This window comes from Rhineura floridana, chromosome 3 (assembly GCF_030035675.1).
Source record: "Rhineura floridana isolate rRhiFlo1 chromosome 3, rRhiFlo1.hap2, whole genome shotgun sequence".
Taxonomy (NCBI): Eukaryota; Metazoa; Chordata; class Lepidosauria; order Squamata; family Rhineuridae; genus Rhineura; species Rhineura floridana.
The window spans coordinates 71,997,300-72,021,099 of record NC_084482.1 but is presented as its reverse complement, the minus strand read 5'-3'; the positions used below and the strand labels follow the sequence as shown (position 1 = coordinate 72,021,099).

General features: G+C 43.1%; 1 protein-coding gene across 1 annotated transcript; it reads left to right on the top strand.

Annotated features, from left to right (window-relative positions):
- The first annotated feature begins 12,898 nt into the window (after positions 1–12,898).
- Positions 12,899–21,859, top strand: TMEM238L (transmembrane protein 238 like). The gene is made up of 2 exons (XM_061621854.1): positions 12,899–13,619; positions 21,326–21,859. Exon 1 carries the CDS (start codon positions 13,086–13,088, stop codon positions 13,587–13,589), a length of 504 nt encoding a protein of 167 aa, XP_061477838.1. The 5' UTR covers positions 12,899–13,085; the 3' UTR covers positions 13,590–13,619; positions 21,326–21,859.
- Positions 21,860–23,800: the final 1,941 nt, after the last annotated feature.

The window sequence follows — 23,800 nt, the reverse complement described above, 5'->3', positions numbered from 1 at the left end:
GGGAAGGAATAGAGAAGCCCTCTTCTTTAACACTTTATACACACACAACCTTCAGTCACAAATTGTTATTGTTATTATTTATAAATAATAAATAAATAAATTTAGTTGCTTTCCTTGCTAAGCAACCCAAAGCAACTTACAGCAAGATTAAAACCAATTATAATAAACCCATTAAAACAACAAACACAACACAACCTAAACATAGATCAGTACAAATAAAGACAGGTCTTGCAAGACCTGCCATGTTAAAAGAGCCCATTAATACCTAAAGCCCTTCAAATTTAGGGCCAAAAGCCTAGGTGGAAGTTCTCCTTGTGCTAATGGCAATGATGCAATCAAGTTGGTAGAGAGCGACACTCTTAAGCCTACTATCTTCCAGTCCCTGAACATCTCTCATTGGCTCTCAGATCCTCGTTAGTGCTTGAGTCCCTCAAGGTTCCATGCAGCCAGTAGATTCTAAGGGCTTTTCCATGCAAATAGAAAACCCATTCCCAATTATATTTTACACTTAGAATCATAAAGTTGAAAGCAGTCTCAAATGTCATCTAGTCCACTGCTACAGCACCTCTGAGAGGTGGCCATCCACTCTTTCCCCTAAAACCTCTAATGAAGGAATGGCCCACTTCCTGAAGCAGTCTGTTCCAATGTCAACGTGTGTGTTTCATCAGGAAGTTTTTCCTAGTTTCACTGAAATCCCATTTCTTGTCCTTCAAACCTGTTGTTTTGGGCTCTACTCTCTGGTGGAGCAGGAAACAAATTTGTTCCATCATTTACATGACAGCCCTTCAAACATGCGGAGACTGCTTTCGTATCATAGCACAGAGCACGGTGCTCCTGCAAACACGGATTCAATGCCAGTACATAGTCTAACATCCGGGTACCCAAATATTTGGACTTGGGTGGTTGAGGTAGAGACCTAGCTAAAAACACTCTGTGACTCAGTTTAAAGAGAGGGAGCAAAGTGTGCAGCAAAAAGGAAACCTGGGGTGCTTCCATACAGAGGTATTACCTTGCAAATGGGTTGTTCAGATCCTATTTTTGTGCGTGCGTGACTGGCATGCAAGCATGCACACTTTTCCATTTTTTGTCATGATGTTCATTGCCATTTCACTGCTTGCCATCCACACCAGTGGAGGCTGTGTGTATGTGTGTTGTTGTTGTTGTTGTTGTTATTGTTGTCCCTCCTTTCAATCATTTTTCTCCCACCCTTCACTACCCTTTTCCTGTTGTAGGCATGCATGCAGCTATTTCTGTACCTGTGCACACACTTTAAAAAAAAGTTCCCAGAAAGTGTTTGAGAGCAAACATGACCACCCCACAGAGCAATCCAACTTGGTGGTGGAGGCAGAGCTGGCAGAAGGGGCCACCGCATGCAGCTGCCACTCAGAGGCCTCTCAGAGGGGAGGATGCTGGCTGCGTCAAGTGGGTGTGCAGAAGGAAAGAATATACATGTTTCCTTCTGCCACCTCTTTTCCTGGCATACTTGCTGCCATGATGGAGGGCCGCGGGAGGGAGCCGAAAGAGACATGGTTATTGCTTAAGTCCCCCAGCTCCTCCTCCAACACCCCCCCAGAGCACCCCCTTTTAGGCCTTCTGCCAGCTTCTGCTGGATCCCCTTAAGCTGGGATGGGCTTCCCTGGCAGTCCCCCGGCAGAGCTGTCTGGGTCCTGGCTCCACCATGGCTGAACCAGGATGAGGGGCTTCTGCTGGCGTAGCCCAGGACACAGCCAGCTTAGCTGGGGAGCTGCCATATCTAATTCCCCTCAGCCCGGCATAAATAGCAGTTAGATGGCGCCCTTCATTATCATGTTTCACAACAGGCAAAATGTGCTTTTTTGGGGGGGGAGATACCAGTTTCCATTTGTTTTTTGTGTGTATTTATTTTTTAATACTAAGGTCTTGCAGAAGAGAAGGGGGAGAAACTACCTAAATTTCACTTCTTGCAACAAAATGCAAACTGAAGCACAGTTATGCTTCAAAATTCACATTTTTTCCAAATTTTGCAATGTACTTCTCCAACCAAAGAGAGCCAGTGTGGCGTAGTGGTTAGAGTGTTGGACTACGACCTAGGAGACCAGGGTTCAAATCCCCACACAGCCATGAAACTCACTGGGTGACCTTGGGCCAGTCACTGCCTCTCAGCCTCAGAGGAAGGCAATGGTAAACGTCCTCTGAATACTGCTTACCATGAAAACCCTATTCACAGGGTTGCCATAAGTCGGAATCGACTTGAAGGCAGTCCATTTCATTTTTTCTCCAACCAAACAATGCATATATTAGGAAATATATGTATGAAAATGCACATAGTGAAAATAACATACAACATTGCATTATATTGAGGAAATGGCTTGCAAAAATGTGTTTATTGATCAAAACTACATACAAAAATGTGTTTATTAGGAGAAATTTGCACAAAACTGCTGATGAATTTTCAAGATTTTTTTAAAAATCACAAATTGCTGCAGAAATGTTGAGAGCTGAATTTAAGATTCGAAAAGTGGGAAACAGAGAACCAAAACTGACAGATTCATCCATGCTTTTGCAAGACTGATATTTGCCTGAATAAGGCTTGTACAAGAGAGATAAAAAGGTCACTGGACAAGACCTTTGTATGATATTATTATTGGATTGTATCTAAGGCTAGTCATACTCAGAGTAGACCCACTGAAATTAATAAACTGAGCTTAGTCGTGTTTATGACTTTTAATTGGTCTATTCTGAATAGGACTACCACTGGATACAACCCATTATTTTTTGCATGTACTGTTGATTACAATCTCCAAGGTAGTCCCTTACAGGTACTGCCTGGAGATCTTGAGAAAGCAGCTTCCCTGAAATGGGTTGTTGAAATTCAAGCATGCCTTCTGCAAGTGGCAATTGGTAGAAACGGCACACTTGTATTTTTTGGGTCACCATAAACAAAATGTCTAGTTTCTGCTCAAATGAAGAACAGTAGTAGGATTGTAGCATCAGAGGCCACCCACTAAAACATTGCTACAGATGTGACAAAGTGCTCATAAAATAATAATAACGCACTAAAAGGCTTCTACACCAGCAGTTAACTCCAGCTGTAAAACTGGTTATTTTTACTTATCAGATTTTCTGCAGAATGGTTAAATCTGGCTTAACTGCAGAAAAATTATGGGCTGGCATGGCTTGGGTGGATGGTACACAAACAAACAACCATATGCATGAGCAGCACTAATTCCACAATAAGCTTCCATCTGGAAGCACCTCTAAAGAGCTGTAAACTGCCCAGAGAGCTTCGGCTGTGGGGCGGTATATAAATGCAATAAATAAATAAATTAAATAAAAAGTATAATTGTAACTCAGTGGCAGGGCAAGAGGCCAGTTCTTTTTTAAAAATAAAAATTGTTGTTATGTGCCTCCAAGTCAACTACGACTTATAGCGACCCTATGAATCAGTGACCTCCAAGAACATCTGTCATGAATCACCCTGTTCAGATCTTGTAAGTTCAGGTCTGTGGCTTCCTTTATGGAATCAGTCCATCTCTTGTATGGCCTTCCTCTTTTTCTAATCCTTCTGTTTTTCCAAGCATTATTATCTTTTCTAATGAATCATGTCTTCTCATTATGTGTCCAAAGTATGATAACCTCAGTTTCATCATTTTAGCTTCTAGTGACAGTTCTGGTTTAATTTGTTCTAACACCCAAGTATTGGTATTTTTTGCAGTCCATGGTATGCGCAAAGCTCTTCTCCAACACCAGCACTAGAACTGCATAGTGTAGCAGGTCACAGCTAGTAAAAGCATTTAAAGGAAGTGTAACTAAAAAGTACATAAGATGGCATTTGGGTGGGTCTGTGTTACTGGTCACTCTGTTCAAGGCAATAAACAATAGACCTTTGAGACACTCATGGAACCACATGCTGATTGCAGTGATGATGCACGGGGCATCCATGGGAAGAGTAAAATGTGTCTAGATCTGGAATAATGTAATATTCCCATAACAAAAGCGCAATCTCAAAGGAAAATTTTCAGCTCTGTAGAAAAGAAAAAGGAAATGAACATGTATCATCATGTTTACCAAGGACAGGCAGCAAACAAACAAATAAATGTATAAATAGGGATAATTGGTGCATATTGCCTCTTGTTTCTATGGAGCATAGGTACACTTACACTGTTGTAGTATCACCACTGACTGCCCACCTGGTTGCTGTGCAGCCATTTCCATAAGAACCAAAATGTCAGCCGCAGTATATTTTTCCTTCAAAACCATATTTAGGACACTTCCAGACAACTTGATTGTTAAGCACTCCTTCTGATTTGTTTGCAGGGAGATTAGATGATGTTGCATCAAAGCAAGTGTTATCCCACACCTCCCAGTGCATTTCCCCGTCACTTTCCTTATCACAAAAAGGCTGATCCTTTGGAGAAGTGAGTTTGTTGCACAAGAACTCCAAATCAGCTTTAACTGTGCACCCCGAATTTGCCGGTATGTGGTTGAATCCCACCCCAAAATAGAGAGAATCTGGAAGTGCCTTTAGTTGCAGAGAGTCTTCAAGGCCTAAGATCCATTCTGACGTGGGCAAGAGAGGGGAGGAGTCCAGTTTGTGCAGCGTGTCACAGGATCCTCTAACACCAGTAATAGCTTTCTCCCCCTCATTTTTTTAAAAAAAAGGCATTTCTACAATTGTGCGTCATTATGGAGCTCAGCTGTGCTGACACAATCACCCCTTACAGGAGCTGATCTCAAAGTGCACGTTTCTCCTGCAGAACACGAGGGGTGGAGGTTAATGGGAGCATGTGGTATGCTTTCTGCAGCACTCTTGGAAAACATGATGGGACTTGGCACCAAGAGAGCAAGATTTCTATTCAGCAGGAGGGCAGCAGCTGAAATCTGAGCACACTAAGTGTTTCCTGACACTTACCACATTGGCAAAGCTGTTTTTCTCCCGGGGATCAATGCATTCAAATTACTGCACTGCTTCAGCTTGCGCAGTCTGCTGTTAAATCAAGCTAAGAAAGGCTCCCCACTTCTGGGATTTACAGAGGTCCAGGAGGTAGAACAAACTAGATTTCCCCGATTTGGAGAAGGGCTGTAGATGAGTGGTAGAGCATCTGCTTTGCATGCAGGTCTCATGTTAAATCCCCAACATCTCTAGGTAGGGCTGGCAATGTCCACATTCAAAGCCCTGGAGAGCCACTGCCAGTCAGTGTCAAGAAAACTAAGCTTGATGGACCAATGGTCTTACTCACTAAAACACACCTTCCTGTATTCCTAACTGACCCCAAGAATGCACAACTATGACAGGCAATTCTAGGCAATTGGCATCTTTAGAGCCAGGCTATCAATGAAAGCCAGGCCAACTCAGACCATAAATCCTATGAGCTGCATATTTGCCCAGTCATAGCAGCAGGTAGGAAACTAAAACAAAAAGAAATGCAGCTCTGGCTTTAAATCATTGTAACCTCCAAGGAGTAGAATGCCAGTTGAATAGTGCCCATCTCCAGACAAATTATCAGTGTTGCAGCCCCAGTTTATCACCTCTGACTTCAATGCAGCTGCACCCACAGACAAGTGAAGAGTCACCTGTCCTGGTCCTATCAAAACAAAAAACCCACCTGAAAGAACAGTTCTTGCCTCTCTCTCAATCTGTTCCACAAGTATAGAAGCTTAGCATACAGCTCCTGGAACTAGGGATGGAAAGATCTGTCTGTTTTGCTTCTCAGTTTCTCATTTTTCCAATGTTAAATTCAGTTCTCTACATTCTACAGCAATCTGCATTTTTTTAATCCTCATGAAAATTCTCCACCATTTTAGTGTGAATTTCTCCAAATAAACACATTTTTGTAGGCAGTTTTGACATTTTTTTCAAGCCATTTCTCATCATTTCATGCCGTTTTGCATGTTATTTTCACTGATGTATTCATTTTTATGCACTTTCCCCTAATATATGCATTTTTGTAAATGTTTAGTTGGCTAACTGTATCCCAAAATTTGAATAAATGCTAATTTCGAAGGATGGCTGTGTTTCAGTTCTCATATTGTTTCGGAAATTGCGAATTTCATAAATTCTGCTTGAAATGCGAACTGAATCGAAATTCTCACCCATCCCTATCTGGAACAGAGACACAGCTAAAAAAGGTGGATGGATGGGTGGATGATTGATTGATTTGCATTTTTATCCTGCCCTTCCTTCCGAGAGCTCCACGTTCCTTCCCCCACTCACATTATCCTCACAGCAACCCTGTGAATTGGGTTAGGCTGAGAGATAATCACTTGCCCAAGGTCATCCAGTAGCAATGGAAACATCTGTCTATTTTGGTTCTCTCAGTTTCTCATTTTTCCAATCTTAAATTCAGTTCTCCACATTTCTGCAGCAATTTGTGCATTTTTTATTTAAAAAAATCCTCATGAAAGTTCTCCAGCATCTTACTGCAAATTTCTCCTATTAAACACATTTTTGTAGGCAGTTTTGACTAATGTACACATTTTGCAAGCAATTGCTCACCATATAATACATTTTTGCATGCTATTTTCACTCATGTATTCACTTTTAAGAATACTTTCCCCTAATATATGCATTTTTGTAAACGTTGTTTGATTGGGGAATTGCACTGCAAAATTTGAGTAAGTGTAAATTTCAAGGGATGGTTGTGTTTTGGTTCTCATATTGTTTCAGAAAGTGCAGATCTAAGAGATTCAGCTTGAAATGCGAACTGAATTGAAATTCTGACCTATCCCTATCACGCAGTGAGCTTCATGGCTGGGTGAATATTTGAGCATGATTCTCCCTGGTCATTGTCTGACACCCTAAAACCCGCTATACCACGCTGTGTTTCAAGCAAGGTTGCATTTCCTTCAGACATGGAGCTTTTGCAAACTTCTATTTGGACAACTGGAAGTAGCTTATTGTAGTTTCCCGCTCCCATAAACTTTCCCATTACTCCCAATTGGAAACAAAACATCTTTAATATGCTTTCCCCCATAAATCTATTTTATGTGGTGCTTTTGCCGAAAAATTCCTGTTTTATCTCTGGCAGTTGTTGTTTGAGAACCTGACTAAAATATCCTTTGCTAACAAACCTTGTACTCTTGGTGTCAGTATGGAAAGGACTGCCTGGGTCTTCTTACATCCCTGTGTACATAGGCAACTGCATTCTATAGTGCAGGAGCAGCTAACCTTTGGCCCTCCATATGCTGTTAGACTCCAGCTCCCATCAGCCGCAGCCAGCATGGCAAATAGTCAGGGATGATGGGACTTGTATTCCAGCAACAGCTAGAGGTTAGAAGATCATTCATTGCTATAGCATGAACTACCAGACAAAGAAAGGACTCTAGAAACAAGCTTTCTTCTTTCCAATAGTAACTGTTTCTGCAACTCTGATGCAGAGACCTCAGTGCTGCTTGTTATCAGGCTTTGTATTCTTCTCAGGATGTCATTAACATTACACATCCGATTTTGTAACAGTGCTACTAAGCTTTGGAGGGTGGCCTTCACTCCCTATCCTACTCCAGTTCCTCCTAAGTTTAGTTAGAGTATTTGGTGTTAACTATCTTCCCTAGCTTGAGTGAAGCACTAGTTCAGTGACAGTAGACTGAGTGGGTGGTTCCCAGCATTGAAATAGGGTTGTATATGCTGAATCTGATGCTAGATCAGTGTCAAGGGCACAGATTGCACAAATTAAAGCTTATGTAAATTTACTTGGGAGCAAGCCACGTTTAACACAGAGGCACTAGGATCAGACTGTTTAATGCATATCCACATGAATTCAGTTCCCATCAGCTTCACAGTATGGGTGGAAATGTCCCTTCCCAACTAATATGTGACGCAGATAAAAATATCCATTCCTATGCCTGTCAGGGGGGAGGGGAACCACCACACAGGATAAATATCTGGTTGCACACAGCATTGTACTGTATGTGACAATCTCTAGATTGTGATCCACGAGCAAAGGAATTACTCTTGGGGTTTTTTCATGCTGAACCTGAAGGCAATAAATCACCTGCAATTAGTTTTTCTTGGCATCAGACAGTGTTGCAAGCTTGGTCCAAACTCTACAAGAGTTTACCAAGAGAGATGGGGAATAACTATGACTGCACACCCTCTCTGTATGTCAAATTGCTGTACAATGGATAGACTCTAGTGCAAAGGTGGAGAACCTGTGGCTCTCCAGTTGTTATTGGATTCCAATTCCCATTAGCCCCTGCCAGCATAGCCAATGATGAAGGGTTCCCTCAACATATGGAGAGCTACAGATTCCCAACACCAGCTCTAGAGCGAATCCCCCCAGCCTGGTACCCACATCCCACGAATCTGCACCACCCAATATAATAGGGAGAATACCAATGTGGCAGGTAGAGAGAGTGAACAGCCCAAGAACATTCAGTGAGCTTTGCAGTCAAGTAGGGATTTGGACCTGGATCTCTCATCTTAGTCCAACCCTCTAACTACTACAACACAGTGACTGGTGTAGTTCCAATTGTACTCTCACTTTGTGGATACTGGCTTACCTTGGACAGTAAACTCTCACCTGGAAGCCAGAGAGGCTTCAAAGACCTCAGCTCTTGATTTGCCTCTGGGGCAGTTGCCAGGCCACTAACGGGGGGCACTGAGGTGATTTGGGGAAGGTAGTGAAATACAAGGGTGTAGTCATCCAGGGTCTCAGGGGGAGGGTCTTAGACCCTTTACTTTTTGGGGAGCCAGATCCCAGTAGGGTCCCTATGCTTCCAGTGTCCTATGAGCAAATCAGCATGGAAGTGGGTGTATTAGCCACTGAAAAGAGTCTTCTAAAGCAGCATTCAAGCCTAGCCAGATTATAATCTTAGAAGGCTGCATAATCTTAGAAGGGGCATGGCTATGAGGGGGCATGGCTGTAACTATCATGAGAGAATCCTGCACTTCTGAATTTGCCATTACACTACTGGAATATCTTCAAAAGTGTCTCTGTAGTCTTTATTTGGCTTGTAACTGGAAGATAACAAAATATGTAAATAAACCTCCAGGTCAATACTGCATTTGGCATATGTCTAGGCTCACTTATACATGTCATCTGAGCGGAGGACTCCAGTGTGAGCCCCTATTTGTGCATCTCACCCTCACAGCTCTTAAAGGGGCCCACTCATGGTCTTTTGTCTGGGGTCCCCAGAAATCCTGAAGCTGTCCCTGGCCTGGATGCTACCCGTGGGGGGGGGGGAACACTTGAGTTACCCTGGGATGCATTTGAAGCATGAATCATCTTGATCTGAAGCATTTAAATAAAAGCCCTTTCTGTGCTACAGTCCCAAATCTGACCGTTGCTTAAGATCCACAAAAGGGTTGGGTAATTTCCTCTCCCCAATTACTTCAAAGTAAGTTTAATAGCCCCCGGAAAAGCTTGTTCTTCATGTTTTCCTGCTAAATGCCGGGGACAGGTTGTAGCCCTCCAGGCAGAACACAGCAAAGAGAGGTGAACTGACTGAGAAGGTAGAAAAGGGGTTGTGTTGGACAGACTAGTCACACTGGACACACACACATACTTCTGGGAAATGTCAGTGATCACAACCAACTTGCTACAGCAGGGTAAGAGATGGAGTCACACAGAAAGATCATATTTCAGCTGACAAGAACAAAGAAGAAATTTGTCAGTGCACTTCCTGGCGAAACACAAACCAGCTCTGCAAATCCATTAGCCAGGCAGCCATTGGGACCAGCCAGTGCCCTGGGTGAACTGAACCTTGCTTTATAGTTCTAAGCTGGGGTCAGGGCTTCAATTTGTCAGCAACACTTCTCCCAGCTTATCTGTTTGCATACGAGTCTCTTCTGTCTGGAATCTGGGCAGGGGGGGTCACCCAAACAGGCTTTCTCCTGTGCTTTCCAGTGACATCTGGTTAGAATCAGTCTCAAACAATCCAATAGAAATAAACATTACAGAAACAGAGGAATTACATCTCTCGCACACAATCTGACACAACACAGCTGGTTTTATTCCCCCATTAGCAAAGGACCTGAGCCTTGAGATCTTAAGACTTTAATGCATGATTGCACTTAAAGTGACCAGTTTTTATAAAATTTAAACATTAGACCCAGCCTCCCCTGCTGTGGTCTCAGTGAAAATCACTCTTCCTCAACGTTGCTTCCATTCTCTCTGCCCATGGGACTCCCAGTCCTGATATCTTTCTCTCATCCCCCATCCCTGATACTTAAAATTTAAAACTAGACACATTAGGTTACTGTTCTTCAACCTTGGGTCCCTTCATGTTGTTGGACTACACCTTCCATCATCCCCAGACACCCGTGGTCAATAGTCCGGGATGATGTGAATTGTAGTCCATCAAAATCTGGGGACCCAAGGCTGAAGAACACAGCACTAGGTCCTCCAACCTTGAGGCTCTCAGGTCCTTTACTGACTTAATTAGAGTCACCAAGCAATTGAGCAAAGTGGCCTGGTTCAAGTAAAAGCTTAAAAATGACTAAGGAATCAGGTATTGAAGATTAAGCAACATAAATTAGTTATCCTTCAACACCCTTTTGTTTGACTCACAACAAGGGCAGTTGAAGAGTGACAAAGGAATGATTTTCAGGACCTTTTGCTGAATGCCTGGGGTGACCAAAATGATGCTCATCTCTGTTTGCAAATGTGAGTGCTGGATCAGGAGAGGAAGTTATTCTAAATTAATTAATTAGCATGGAGAACGATAAGGGTGTGACCTTGTATATGTGGCATGGGTGAGTGAATAAATGTGAATTACGCTCGGACAGTTGAGGGTATTCATTCATTACCTGTTCACACTCATTTATCAGCCTTTTGTGTTCACCATCAAGATGATCAGATGAAGAATGACAAAAGTGTGGGGTGTGTTTGTTCCTTGTTTCCCTCCATCCTTCCTCTCACTTACCATGAATGACAATGATATCTGAAAGGTCACCCCCTTCCCTACAGACCCTTTGGGTGTTGAGATCAGCAGAGAAGGCCCTTTTGGTAGTTCCACCAGCCTCAAGCTTGGGGTGGCAGCGGCCCAGGAGAGTCATTGTACAGCTTTAGGTGAATGCTGGAGACTCACCTCTTTACCCTGGCCTTTGACACCTGAGGGAAATGTTTTTAGGACTCACCCTATTTTGTGATTCTGGTTGTTTTTAACAGTTTTTAACACTGTATTTTAACCCGCTCTGGACCTCTGGGCAATAAATACCAACAACAACAACAATAATGAACGAGATTGTTGGAGAGTCCCGATGCTGGGAACGGAGAGTACTGAGCAAGCTTATGTGTGTGTGTTTGAATCCTTGCTAAAGATTATACCTTCCCTGCAAATTAGTCAGACAGAGATTTTAAGCTTTAAAATAAGAAATAACTACTTGATCCTGGAAGTACATACTTGATAGGAAAGAGTCCTATATCTAGCTAACTAGCTAAGTTGGAGCTGCAAACACTGAGCCCAGTGCTTGCCCTCATGCTTTGGAGGAGAGGGAGAAACAAAGGAATATGTCTGCTCCCCTCTCAAGAGAAAGAAGAAGTAAGAAGGGGGGATGGAGTTGTGATCAACATCCTTTGCATATCAGTCTGGTCTAGCAGGAAGGAGGAGAAAGCAGGAGGACAGATATAGCCTAGCAACCAAGAGGTCTCCTCTCTAGCTACCCTTTTTAACCCCATGCAGCCTCAACTCACCAAGTTGGAGTTAAACCACATATATTCCAACAAAGACGACAAATGGATATATGGAGTTTCCCCCATTATCCCCAAAATAACCCTATGACATGGGTTAGTCTGAGGGGTGGTGATAGATCCCAAGTCATCCTGTGAAAGGGGGAGACCTGGCTTTGAGTCCCCCTTTCACAGGATGACTTGGGATCTATCACCACCCCTCAGACTAACCCATATCATAGGGTTATTTTGGGGATAATGGGGGAAACTCCATATATGCCACCTGAGCTCCTTGAAAATAAAAAGATAAAAGATAAGAATAGCCCTCCTGGATCAAGCCATAGGTCTTGTCTAGTCCAGAATCCTGCTGCCTGCAGATGGCCAACCAGATGCCTGTAAGAAGCCCACAAGCAGGGTATGAAGGTACTGTAGTAGTTGTGGCTCCCCAGTCAGTTCTATAATTACCCCATCAGCAAAGGACCTGAGAGCATACTGAAAGCTCCATACAGGCATTGTATGTTTGTTTATATATTTATTACATTTATACCCCACCTTTCCTCCAAGGGAATTCAAGGTGGCCTACATGGTTCTCTCCTCCCCATTTTATCCACATAACAACCCAGTAAGATAAGTTAAGACTGAGTGACTGTGACTGGTCCAATGAGCTTCCTGACTGGGGTTTGATCCCTGTCTCCTGCACTCTAACCACTACCTCAGACTAGCAGTCAGAGCCTCAGCCCCTTTTAAAGGCATCTGAGGTAATTTGTCATCACCACACCACATTGTGGTAGCAAATTCCAGAAGCCACTTCTGTGAAGAGAAGTGCTTTGTTTTGTTGCTCCTGAATTTCCTGCCAATCAACGTCACTGAATGGGCCCTGGGTTCTAGTATTATGAGAGTGGGATAGAAAAACTTCAGCCCACCATCTCTCTCCCCCTCCCCGCCTCTCCTTTTAATGGCTATTTTTCTAAACCAAAAAGGCCCACTTTTTTAGTCTTTCTTAAGAGAATCGCTCCACCACGACCCTCCGATCATTTTGCTTGCCCTTTTCTGTACCTTTTCCGCGTCTACAATAACATCCTTTAGTGAAATGGAGTGACCAAAACGGCACACAGTATTCAAAGTGTGGCTGCACTATAGTTTGCTTTGTTTCTTTTAATTAAGGGCATTAGGATTACTGCAAACAGTCCTTGGACTGTAAGAACGAGATCCACCCGCGATATGATTGCGCGACTATGGAAGCAATCAGAGATTGTGACTGTGGCTTATATAGCCTTATAGAAGATGGTTGTGGAAAGTAATTATGACCATAGCAGAGCCGCTAGGTTGGTCTCTGTTTAACCTGAAAGGGGCCGGCGTGGTCCGATGTGCACTTGAGCTTACTGTGAGATCGGGTAGGCAAAGGGGCGTGGCTCAGCCGCCTACACCTGAACGGGTGTGGTTGGCTCCGGACTTTGGCCACTGCCTGCCCGCTGCTGGTGCGCCGCCAGTGCGGGCATGGCCCACGCATGTTACGGGCGCTGCGCGGTCTTCCTAGTAGCCGCGCTGGTGCTAGACGCGGCTGGGCTGGCGTTGGTGCTGGCGGGCGCCGTGGGACAACCGGCGCTGAACGGGCGCTCTTTCGAGGATTTCCTGGTACTAAGCGGGGCGTTGTTGCTCTTTCTGTCGCTCCTCTGCTGGCTCTTTTGGTATTCGGGGAACCTGCGCGGGGTGCCGGCAGAAGAGTTGCCGCGCGGGGCGCCCTCCACCGCCAGCCCAAGCCAATCCCGCAGCCGGGCGAGCCTCCTGCGCCTGGCTGCCAAGCTCTCTGAGCGCCTATCCCAGCGGCGCCGACCCGCGCCTGCGCCCTTCTTGCCGCCTGACTTCGGCCCTCCCGCGAAGAGCACGAGAACCGCAGCGGCAGTTTCTGTCCGGGTTGCCGGCCCCCTGGAGCTCAGCCGCCTCCGCCAGGCTGTTCAGCCCGAGCAGGGGATGACGACGAGGGAAGAGCGGCTGGTATAAAGCTCTTTCTTTCAGGGCGCAACCCGCCAGGTAACCCCCGCTCGATCCTGTTCTTCCTTCTCCCCCTCTCTCTGAAGCATGGCTGTATATGACAATAAGATGTGCGGCTGGGAGATGGCATTACAAAATAAAAATACTCTGGTCCCCTGCTGTAGTAAATTACGTTCTCTGCCCCGCTGTGTATTCCTCGTTCCTGCTGATATGTATTCTTAAATTGTCCGGCATTCTACATGCCTGCTAGTCTCAACTGGGTTCTGTTCACAGGGAAGACGGAGCTTCTGCAAAAGAACTTCACCTCTCTTTATGTCTGTGAAAGATTCCATGGCCTCTGGGAAGAAAGCACTAAGCCCTGTTGGCTGTGCGATGCAAATTGTTTGTTTCCCTCGGTAGCAGTTTCCTGCTTAAAACAACTTGTTCTTGCCTTGCTTGTTCCCCAGCTGGATGCTGATTGGCATGACTGATGTCACACTTGGCTTAATCAGTGATTTGGCTCAAACAACTGTCATGTTAATGACCCCTGAACTTCTGGGGGTATTTTCTCAGGCTCAAAACATGGATGCATTTCCATGGTCTCAGATGCAGAAATCACAAAGCCTAATTTGGGGGGCCTCAGAAACCATGCAAATCATTTTTGTGGAAAAGCCAGGATTACCAACATCATCCTCTATTACAGATGATTCTGATTAAGAATAATTCTTCGTTTTTAATTGCATGGAAACCTTTGTATATAGCTTTGTTGTATAACTATGTTTACAACCTACACTTTGTTTTGGGGAAATGCTGTAATCTAAATAAGCTTGGCTTTTTGACAGAATCTGCTCCATAATCTTTGGTGGACTCCCAATGCTGGTACATTCAACTTGTACCCATCATATCTTTATTTCACTTTTTCCTCTTTTTCTCCTAGTATTTGTTCTATGGCATTAACACAATGATAGAATTTAAAACAAAAAAGGTCTGTGGTTGCATGAGTCACTTTTATCTATTGATAGCCACATATTGTCAACTACCAACCCAGAGATAAAACATTGAACATGTTTTGCAAGGAAGGCTACTATGCTGTGCTTGCTCTTCCCCAACCTTGGATGAAATTTTGGTCTGTCGCCTTCCTTCTCCCCCCCCCATGTTTGAGTACATTAAGAACATTAAATGTTTTCCACAATCTGAGGCATTGATTCCATTTTGCATGCTCTTCAAGAGCTTTCAGTAAGGTGTAATTTCAGCATTAATTTTAAAAAAACTGAAGCAAAGTAGTCACTAAGCATTTGTTCAAGAACTAAGTGGTCTCATGATTTTTTCATGCTGGAAAAGCAATGGCCCTCATGTTGTCTGATTCTTATGTATAATGTTATCAGTGTTGCATGAAATGCATAAGTATACAATCTTCTTGATGTTTAGCTCTCTATTCTGGCCCGGACAGGGTTTGACTTGAAGCGTAGCCATTAGACATAGAAGAAAAACAGAGAATAGCCTTTATTGTGTCCACCATCTCTTTTCCAGTACTCACTATCTCCTAGAACAGGGGTTCTCAAACTTTCTACCTCCAGGGCCAACTTGCAACAGTTGAAAATTACTGAAGCCCATGAGTCACAGACTGTTGATGCCAGTCACAAAAGGTGGCAGGTAGAGACAGAGTTTGGCAGAATCAGCTGGCAGTGACATCATTTTCTACTGATATCTAATCCATCTTTAGAAATTGCTACATTCTTTGCCATAGTGTTTTCCTTGTGGCAAAGAGTTCTATAGCTTGCCTTTCTCAAGCTATATACAGATATTTGCTCTGGAGATATTATGAGTCGGCTTCCTCATTTTAGGAAGAATTTGATAATTTATTTATTTATTTATTTATTTATTATTTATTAAATTTATACCCCGCCTTATGGCCAAAAGGCCCTCATCCAGAGGCTCAGAGTGGAGATAACGTTTTCTTTTACATTCTCACCCCCACATGCCTTTCAGATGATTTTTACTTATCTTCTGTAATTTTTCCTCCTCTCATACTCAATCTGTTCTTCATTCCTTCCCCCATCCCCCCCCCAAGCTGCCAGTTTCTTTTATCCGTTCTTCAACATGGAGCATCAACATGCAGGGAGTTGATGGTATTGATTCAACCAATAGGCTATGGCGCAGCTTAGGGGCAGGGGGAAGGCAAGTAAGAAGACATTGGGCAGGTTGTGGCACTCAGGCCCACATGAAAGTGGCCAAGGGACCACTGGTGAGTCTTGACCCGCTATTGGAGAAACACTGTAAGAAGGCAACTTTGAATGGCCATCCAAAGTGGCAGCAGACAAGTCCATCCCTTTTTTAACTCTGATATGAAGGCTGGCGGAAGATGCATAGCCTCTCTTGCAGGAATGGTATGCATCCCCTCTCCTTCATGCAACCTACAGAAGCAGCCATAGAGGAAGCACAAGTCATGCTTCTTCATTGCTTTGAGTGAATGCCTCAAATCAGCTGGAGACATGTACTGAGTCATTTCATCTGCCTATATTCTGAGACACTTCAAAGGTTGTTTTTTCAAGCATACTTTAATGGGTGGTGTCTGGAAGGGGCTGGTCTGTACTTCAGCATAGATGTATGTTTCTGATTGAGCACACATGTCAGGAAACTGTAACACGTGTGGCAGCATTGGTATGTAGGTGCATTGCATACTTGCAATGCTATTCACAGATTGCAATATGCATATTACAGTTTAAAGTTTTTATTTAAAAATCGCTGGATAGAGTAAACATAGTAAATAACCTCTGTCACAAATCTAATGATGTTGTATATCTCAAAGCCTTGCATCCTTTCACTGTTGCATTCCAGTAACAAACATTTTCCATATTTTCCAAAGAATGAGTTAAACACTTAGTTTCCTTTTGTTTTTTAGTCATTTTATACTGTCTACTGTTTTTATACTTTCCATTTGTTCATAAACTTTCCAAAGACACATTTGCTAGTTTCCTATTTTTTGCTGTGCATATTCTGGCTCTTGATACCAAATTCACCCCAAGATCAAAAGGGCACGTTTTACCTTTTTAAAAAAACAAACATTGCTGATTGAGGCAAGATATACCCTATTGTTTTAGGATGGTTTCCAATATCAGTTTCTGTAGTTTCTCTTTTTATGATTCCACAAAATGTGCTTCAGATTTGTACCAGCTGGGCCTCAATGTCTACAAATATCTGGAGCCATAATTGACATACATTTACTCCTATCCGACATATAGCACCATCTGTATAATAGAAGATGTTTAGGTCCCTGGAGTTATATTACATTTTTCAAGTAACACAGATTAATTTCAGTGTTGGAAAATTAAACTTGGTTCTCAGACTGTGGTGCAGGCCTCTCATGATGTGGCTTGTATAAAAGGCAGCTTTTGAGCTGCCATCTTGGCTTGATAGATTTTAATGTCTACAACTGATGGGGACTGAAATCCTTTATGTAACCCAGCCCTGAATGACAGTGAGCGAGTGGCATTGTAGTCCACCTTCTTAAACAAAACAAAACAAAACTTAATATTTCTTTATCCCAAACCACAGAAACATGATGAGATTCTCTGTCCTTAATGGATTTTCAAAGTGATAGAGCATGTATAATTTCAAGAGACGTTTCCTGAAAATTTTAATGCCAACTTCCAGCGCTTGATATGGGATAGCGGTGGTATGAATGACTGTAAATGGTTTTTTATGTGCCTACTTTGACGATGCCAGTCTTTTGCTGAGGTTTTTGCTTCAGTTGGACCTGGAATCTAATATCTCTGTCCCTTGGGTACTCTACGCTGCATTTGTCCATTTGCTTCACTACCCTATTGCAAGCAGCAATTGTATAATAGAATAAAAGCATTTAGATGCTGTGCGATGACTGTCCCTTAAGCAGCATGTAATATTCCCCAAACAATCCTTTTTTCCCTCTTCCTGAAATGCACAAAGCTCTATTTATTTATTTATTTGTTATTTGATTTACATCCCGCCTTTCCTCTCAGCAGAAGCCTCTGCTCCTGGCTCCCTGGAGGCTGTATAGATTGTAACAAAAGCTTGCCTGCGTGCAAACTAGACATCACAGGGACAGACACAGGTTGCAGCTGAATTCATATACAGTTGCGGGAGATGATTTAAAGAATGGCATGAGTAATGTAGAGGAGCGGAATCCTCTCTCTGCTTGTACTTTCACCCAAAACTGTTTACCCCAGCTGTTTTCCTCCCAGTTGGGCTCAAAAATGGGCAGTAACCCTACTGAGAGAGAAACACTTTGGGCCAAACCAGTAATGTAGCGGTAAATTCAGAAGTGCAGGGTCCCTTCATGGCAATCATAGCCACATTCCCTCCCCCCACTTTTTATTTTGCTCCTGAGTTGAGAATGAGATCCTTGTTAATGCCTTCTCCCACAACGACAGACATCCCTAGGGGCCAATCAGCACAAAAGGGGAGAGTGTTAGCTACTGAAAAGAGTCTTCTCAGTGGCTGACTCATCTCCTTTCACTCTGATTGACTCCAATCCGCAGGTGGAAGTACATTAGACAACCCTTCTCAGTGGGTAACACACTCCCCTTTCATGCTGATTGGCTTGCAGAATGCTGAAAACATAGGGACCCTGCTCCTAAAAAAGTAAGTGGTCTAAGACCTCCTGAGACCCTGGACACTACACCCCTGGGCAAAACAGGGGGGTTGGGAGGGAGGGGAGCATAGGCAACATATTTTCCCACCTTTGCTTCCCCACACAGCACTTTTAAGTCTCTTCCCCCCATCCCCTGTGAGCTTGAAATGGTTCATCTTGGGTTTTGCCACAATGATATCTAGCTTGCCCCTTGGTGAGAAGATATCATGGTTCAGCCATTGCCTTTGTCTTTTTGGCATTAAACACATTGTTGAAATCTTAGCTGAAGAAATCTCCAATGCAAAAGGGAACTGGGCACTCTTGTTCCACCTGTTTTATCTGGGTTCTCTGCAAATTATCCCATCATCTTTGAAAACCACTTTTAGGCTTGCAGAGGAAGAGTTTCCATCTTCATCACAGGCGCAACAAACCATCTATCATTCAAGGTGCTTGCGTATACTCCAGAACCCAAATAATGAAACAGACCCTTGCTTTTCTCCTTCCCCCTGCCTTTTTTTAGAAAAGCAACCTGTTGCTTTCTATTTGTGCAGAATCAGGAAGGTTTTCCCAGTTCTGGGATAAAGTGGCATTTACACAAGAGCACTGAGGTAACTCCCTTTCATTAAAAGGAAGGTACATAGATACTGATAAGCTTTTTGCCAGGTTGGTTGTCTGGTGAATTAAATTATCTGTTTAATTAACCTGCTACTCCTTATTCCTTGAAGTTTAAACTCCTCCTGTGATGCCCTAGCAAAGAGAAAAACTTGTCCTATGCCTGTTCCTGGGCCATTTTAACAGTTAAGGCAGGCATGGGGAATTTGTGACCCTTCAGACGTTGCACTACTACAATTCCCATAATCCCTGATCATTGGCCTGGCTAGCAGGGGCTGATGGCATCCCTGTAGGGGATGGGGGCACTGCCCCCTCCCGAGCTGTGCTTTGCCCCTCCACAGGATTTTCTTGAGAAATTGTTGTCTTTTTAATTTGTGACATGACAGACAGTGACAACCTCCCATTTAAAGAATGATCTTTTTTTTAAGAACATGAGCAATTTAAGAGTAGGACCCAGTGAATAAGCGAGGGCAAGTACACAACAAAAGCTTCATCTAGAAGACCCCTCAAAATTCTGCTCGCTCAAGACTGTCCCTAACTAAAGGTGGATTTTTCATGATCACAATCTATAATTAAGTGATCCTGGGGGGAAAGCCAATATAGTAACATGACCCTCAAAGAGTTAAATATTAGAACTTTGTATTATGGGCTAGGGTTAGACTTCACCCCTTGGGCCCCATCCACACCAGACATTTATTTCACTTTCAACAATCATAGCTTCCCCCAAAGAATCCTGGGAAGTGTAGTTTGTGAAGGTGCTGAATGTTATTAGGAGACTCATTCCCCTCACAGAACTCCAGTGGCCAGAGTAGTTTAACAGTCAGCCCCTCTTCCCAGAGAATTTGGGGAACTGGAACTCTGTGAGGGGAATAATAGTCTCCTAAGAACTCTCAGAACCCTTCACAAATTACACTTCCCAGGAAAGCCATGACTGTTTAATGTGAAATAAATGTCTAGTGTAGATGTGGCCTGGCCTTAGACTTACCTTTGCTCTGTTTTTCTATTTCAGTTGTGTTCTTTACCCAGCCAGCAATATGCCTGCAGTAAAAAGTTTATTTATTCTGCAGTTACTATAATAAGTAGAGGAGGATTGGGTGCTTATTATTGCTAAAGGGTCAAATAAAGAGATAACTTAAAGTCACCTGAAAAGATATCTACCCAAAGATACCCTTTACTCTTTTAAAGTACTCACTAAACTTACAATCATAGTGGCTTGAGTACTTGATGGCAAAGCCCCAGAGGAATAGAAATATTGCTGTGTAAACTACAGTTAACTAGATGGCTGGCTGGCTACCTAGGCTGTAACTCAGACCTAATTTCTGATTTTCCCAATATGTGCAGCATGAGTTTTTTTCAAGGTTTTTGAACAGAAAAATCAACCCAGCAACCAGTAAAAAAAAATCCATTTGCTTTCCACAATTAGTTTCCAATTACTTTGTTAGTCTTTTATGTAGCAGCCAGTTTTCCTTTGATTGTCCAACAGGAGGGAAAATCTAACGGTCAGGAACAAGGAGTACTCTCAAGGAGGAGTTAACAAACACATGTAAATTGTTTATTTTCTCTCTGCCCTTCACTAAACTTTTAGTATGGATAAATTTGTTTTTCAGGTGGAATCTAAATCTGAGATACCTAATGCAGCATCAAAGCCAAGCTCAGGAGCTCACTGTCATTACCAAAGTAGTTTAGTTCATGAAGAATCAGAACACAGGGACAGACCACAGATGAAAGGGGAGTGTAGCTATAGGCAAAGGTATTGAGTCTGGTATTCCTAGGAATCTCTGAAAAAGGGTGAGACAATTAAACAGATTAAACATCATTCCTGTAAGTTAATACCCACTCTGGATGGAGGAGTGAGGGGAAAGGTCACTCTGTTTTCCCCTGGCCTGGCCCTGACATCCTCTCCACCGCTATGTGCCTCTCCCACCAAAATACCCCATCTAGAATGGTGGCTGCCCCACCTAACAAGCAAGGCTGGCTGATGGGAATTGGAATCCAACAACAACTGGAAGGCCACAGGTTCCCCACTCCTGCTTTAAGGCAGAGTGCAAGGGGTGGGGAAAGTAACCACATTGTGCTTTAAAAAAACAAAAACCTGTCTTGAGATAAGAGTCAACATTTAAAGATGGTGTAAATATTTGGGGTTGTCTGTCTAGAATTTATTGCCTGCATACTTTCTACTTGGGGTGGGATCAATTTATCTAACTTGCACCATTTGGACTCTAGGACTCTCTTTGGGGATTAGGCCGCTTATACCAACTCTCGATACACACAACTCAAGGCAGGCAGCAAAGCAAGAAAATCAAGCTAAGCCCTGGGGTCCTCCTGAGACTGTTTACTGAAGCAGCAGTGGTGGGACTGAATGGGGCAGCTGCTCTCTGCTCTGCACAAGCAGCTTACACAACCCACCCTGTCTTGTTTTTTTATATTGAGCTGGATTCTCTCCTAGGTCCTGACCAAACAAGTGCTCAGCTTTCTCTTTTCTTATACATTCTTCATGTAGACGTAATGCAAGTTGGTAATACTTTCTTCTTCCTCCTCCTTCTAGGTCAACATGGGACAGCCACAGCCATCATCATACGCCAATTCAGAGTGTGTCATGCTGCCATTAATTGGTGGGGCATCCACATAGTTGGTCGATGAGCTTTGTTGTGTTTTTGCCAAAGACTACTCTGCCAAAGCATTGTACTGCCAGCTCTTTGAATACTCTTTGCACAGAAATGGCCCCTACGGTGACTTGAGAATTTATCTTCACAATGGAGTCAGCTGCTCCCTGAGCTGCTGAGAGACTTTTGGTGTGGAATCTTCATGGTGGATTTTCATAGGCCTGACTGAGTCTTGTACTGTGTTTTCTATAGTACTCTGTGGTGGTTTCTCTGCCCAATACGGCTTGCTTTTTTAAAATCTTGAAGACTATTGCTGATCCACAACTGTTAAACTATGCAAACAAACATTCCCTTTGGCCTCTCTTCTGTATGAAGCTTTGGGTATGACTGCTTTGTGCAAATGTATACTTTTTTACAAGAAAAGTGAGGACTGCGGATATTTTTATAATAAAATAATGTATTTTTAAAAAACCAAAGTGTATTCTGGCTGCTTTTGCATGGTCTTTGGGCTGTACTGAAATGGGTTTTGATACTGTACGTTATGATGCAAAAGTAAAGCTGCAGATCTTAGGCTGCTTTCCCTAAACAGAAAGTTTTCAAGACTACATTCTTGGGTTTTCTCTTCTCCATTTATCCTTCCCCAAGGAGATTTCTTGCACTGTTATCCCTTAACTATTATGGCTTGAGTAGATCTGATCCCATAACACGTAGGACCTAATTATTCTTTTTTCCTTTGCTTAAATTTATCTGTAATTATATGTTAAGGGCAAGTCAGCTGAATTGTATTCCGCCATTATAATAAGAAATTGCAGGGGATCAAAGGAGAGGGATTCTGTAGCTGATAATTTTAACATGGCTCAACAGGTTGATTTCAAACTTGGCAACATAGGAGAGGTAGGTTTGAGGATAATCCATACCAAATTTGGATAGAAAAGGTCAAAGTAAGCCATGTCTTACTCAGTTAAATGTTTGAGTGACTAGCCTTTCAGCAAGTACTTTGCAGGGTTTTTTCCATAGATTTTACTAGGGTTGGATACTCCAGAAAGATTTGTCCGTTTTGTATCTTTTGGGAAATGGTTTGCTGTGCTCGGTCAAGGGGAAAGTCTAGCATGTACTATCGCCTAATAGTAGCGTACCATGCTTGTAGTTTTTATTAAAAAGGCATTTTCCAGCCAATGTTGGTCTATGGAGGCAAAAAGAAAATTGACACATGCTCAGTATGAACAACTGTCGCCTAGCAACAGCTTAAAAGTGCTGTAGCCTTTTGGTTGAACCCAGTGTCGACATCAGCAACTCCTTGCCTTGGTGAGTAAAGGTGGCTGACAATCTGAGAAGTTGTGTTGGTGGGGTAAGGAAGGGAGGTCTCTCTGCTCTGGGGGAAAGGGGCTGGAGGAGGTTTGAAGGAAATTATTTTATTTTATTTATTAAATTTCTATGCTGCCCTTCCTCCCAGTAGGAGCCCAGGGTGGCAATCAAAACACTCTAAAACATCATTAAAACACTTTAAAATATATTAAAGCAAAACACCTTTAAAATATCTTTTTTAAAAAAAGCTTTTAAAACATCTTAAAATGTAATTCCAACACTGACTGGGATAAGGTCTCTACTTAAAAGGCTTATTGAAAGAGGAAGGTCTTCAGTAGGCACTGAAAAGATACAGGTGGTGCCTGTCTAATATTTAAGGGGAGGGAATTCCAAAGGGTAGGGGCCATTACACTAAAGTTCTGTTTCCTATGTTGTGCAGAACGGACTTCCTGATAAGGTGGTATCTGCAGGAGGCCCTCACCTGTAGAGCGTAGTGATCGACTAGGTATATAAGGGGAAAGATGATCTTTCAGGTATCTTGTTCCCAAGCTGTATAAGGCTTTGTACACCAAAACCAGAACCTTGAACTTAGCCTGGTAAGTAATGGGCAGCCAGTGTAATTCTTTTAGCAGCAGGGTAACATGGTGGCGATACCCTGCCCCAGTAAGCAGTCTTGCCACAGCATTTTGCACTAGCTGCAGCTTCCGCACCAACCTCAAGGGCAGGCCCACATAGAGCACATTATAAAGGGATATTAAAATTTAATTCAAAAATAACAGAAGTGAACGTGATAGGAGTAGGAAGAGAAAGTTGCAGTTTGTTTGTGGGAAGGAATAAGATACAAATTAAGTGTAAAAGGAAAAGGGGAGGAGAATTAGGGTATGGTCTGAAGGCACATAAGGCCAGCTCCCTCCTGAAGCAGGCTCAGGTCTGGTCAGTGCCTGGATGGGAGACCGCCTGGGAACCATATGTAAGCCGCCTTGGGTTTCTATCATGAAAAGAAAGGCGGGGTATAAATGTAATAAATAAATAAATAAACACATTTGAGGCTTAAAATGCAGCAAGGCTGTTTTTCCTGGCTGCTTTTTCAATTCAAGTTTGCAAATCCCAGT

Coding starts and splice junctions, on each gene's coding strand:
- TMEM238L (XM_061621854.1), top strand. CDS start 13,086: ATGGCCCACGCATGTTACGGGCGCTGCGCGGTCTTCCTAGTAGCCGCG.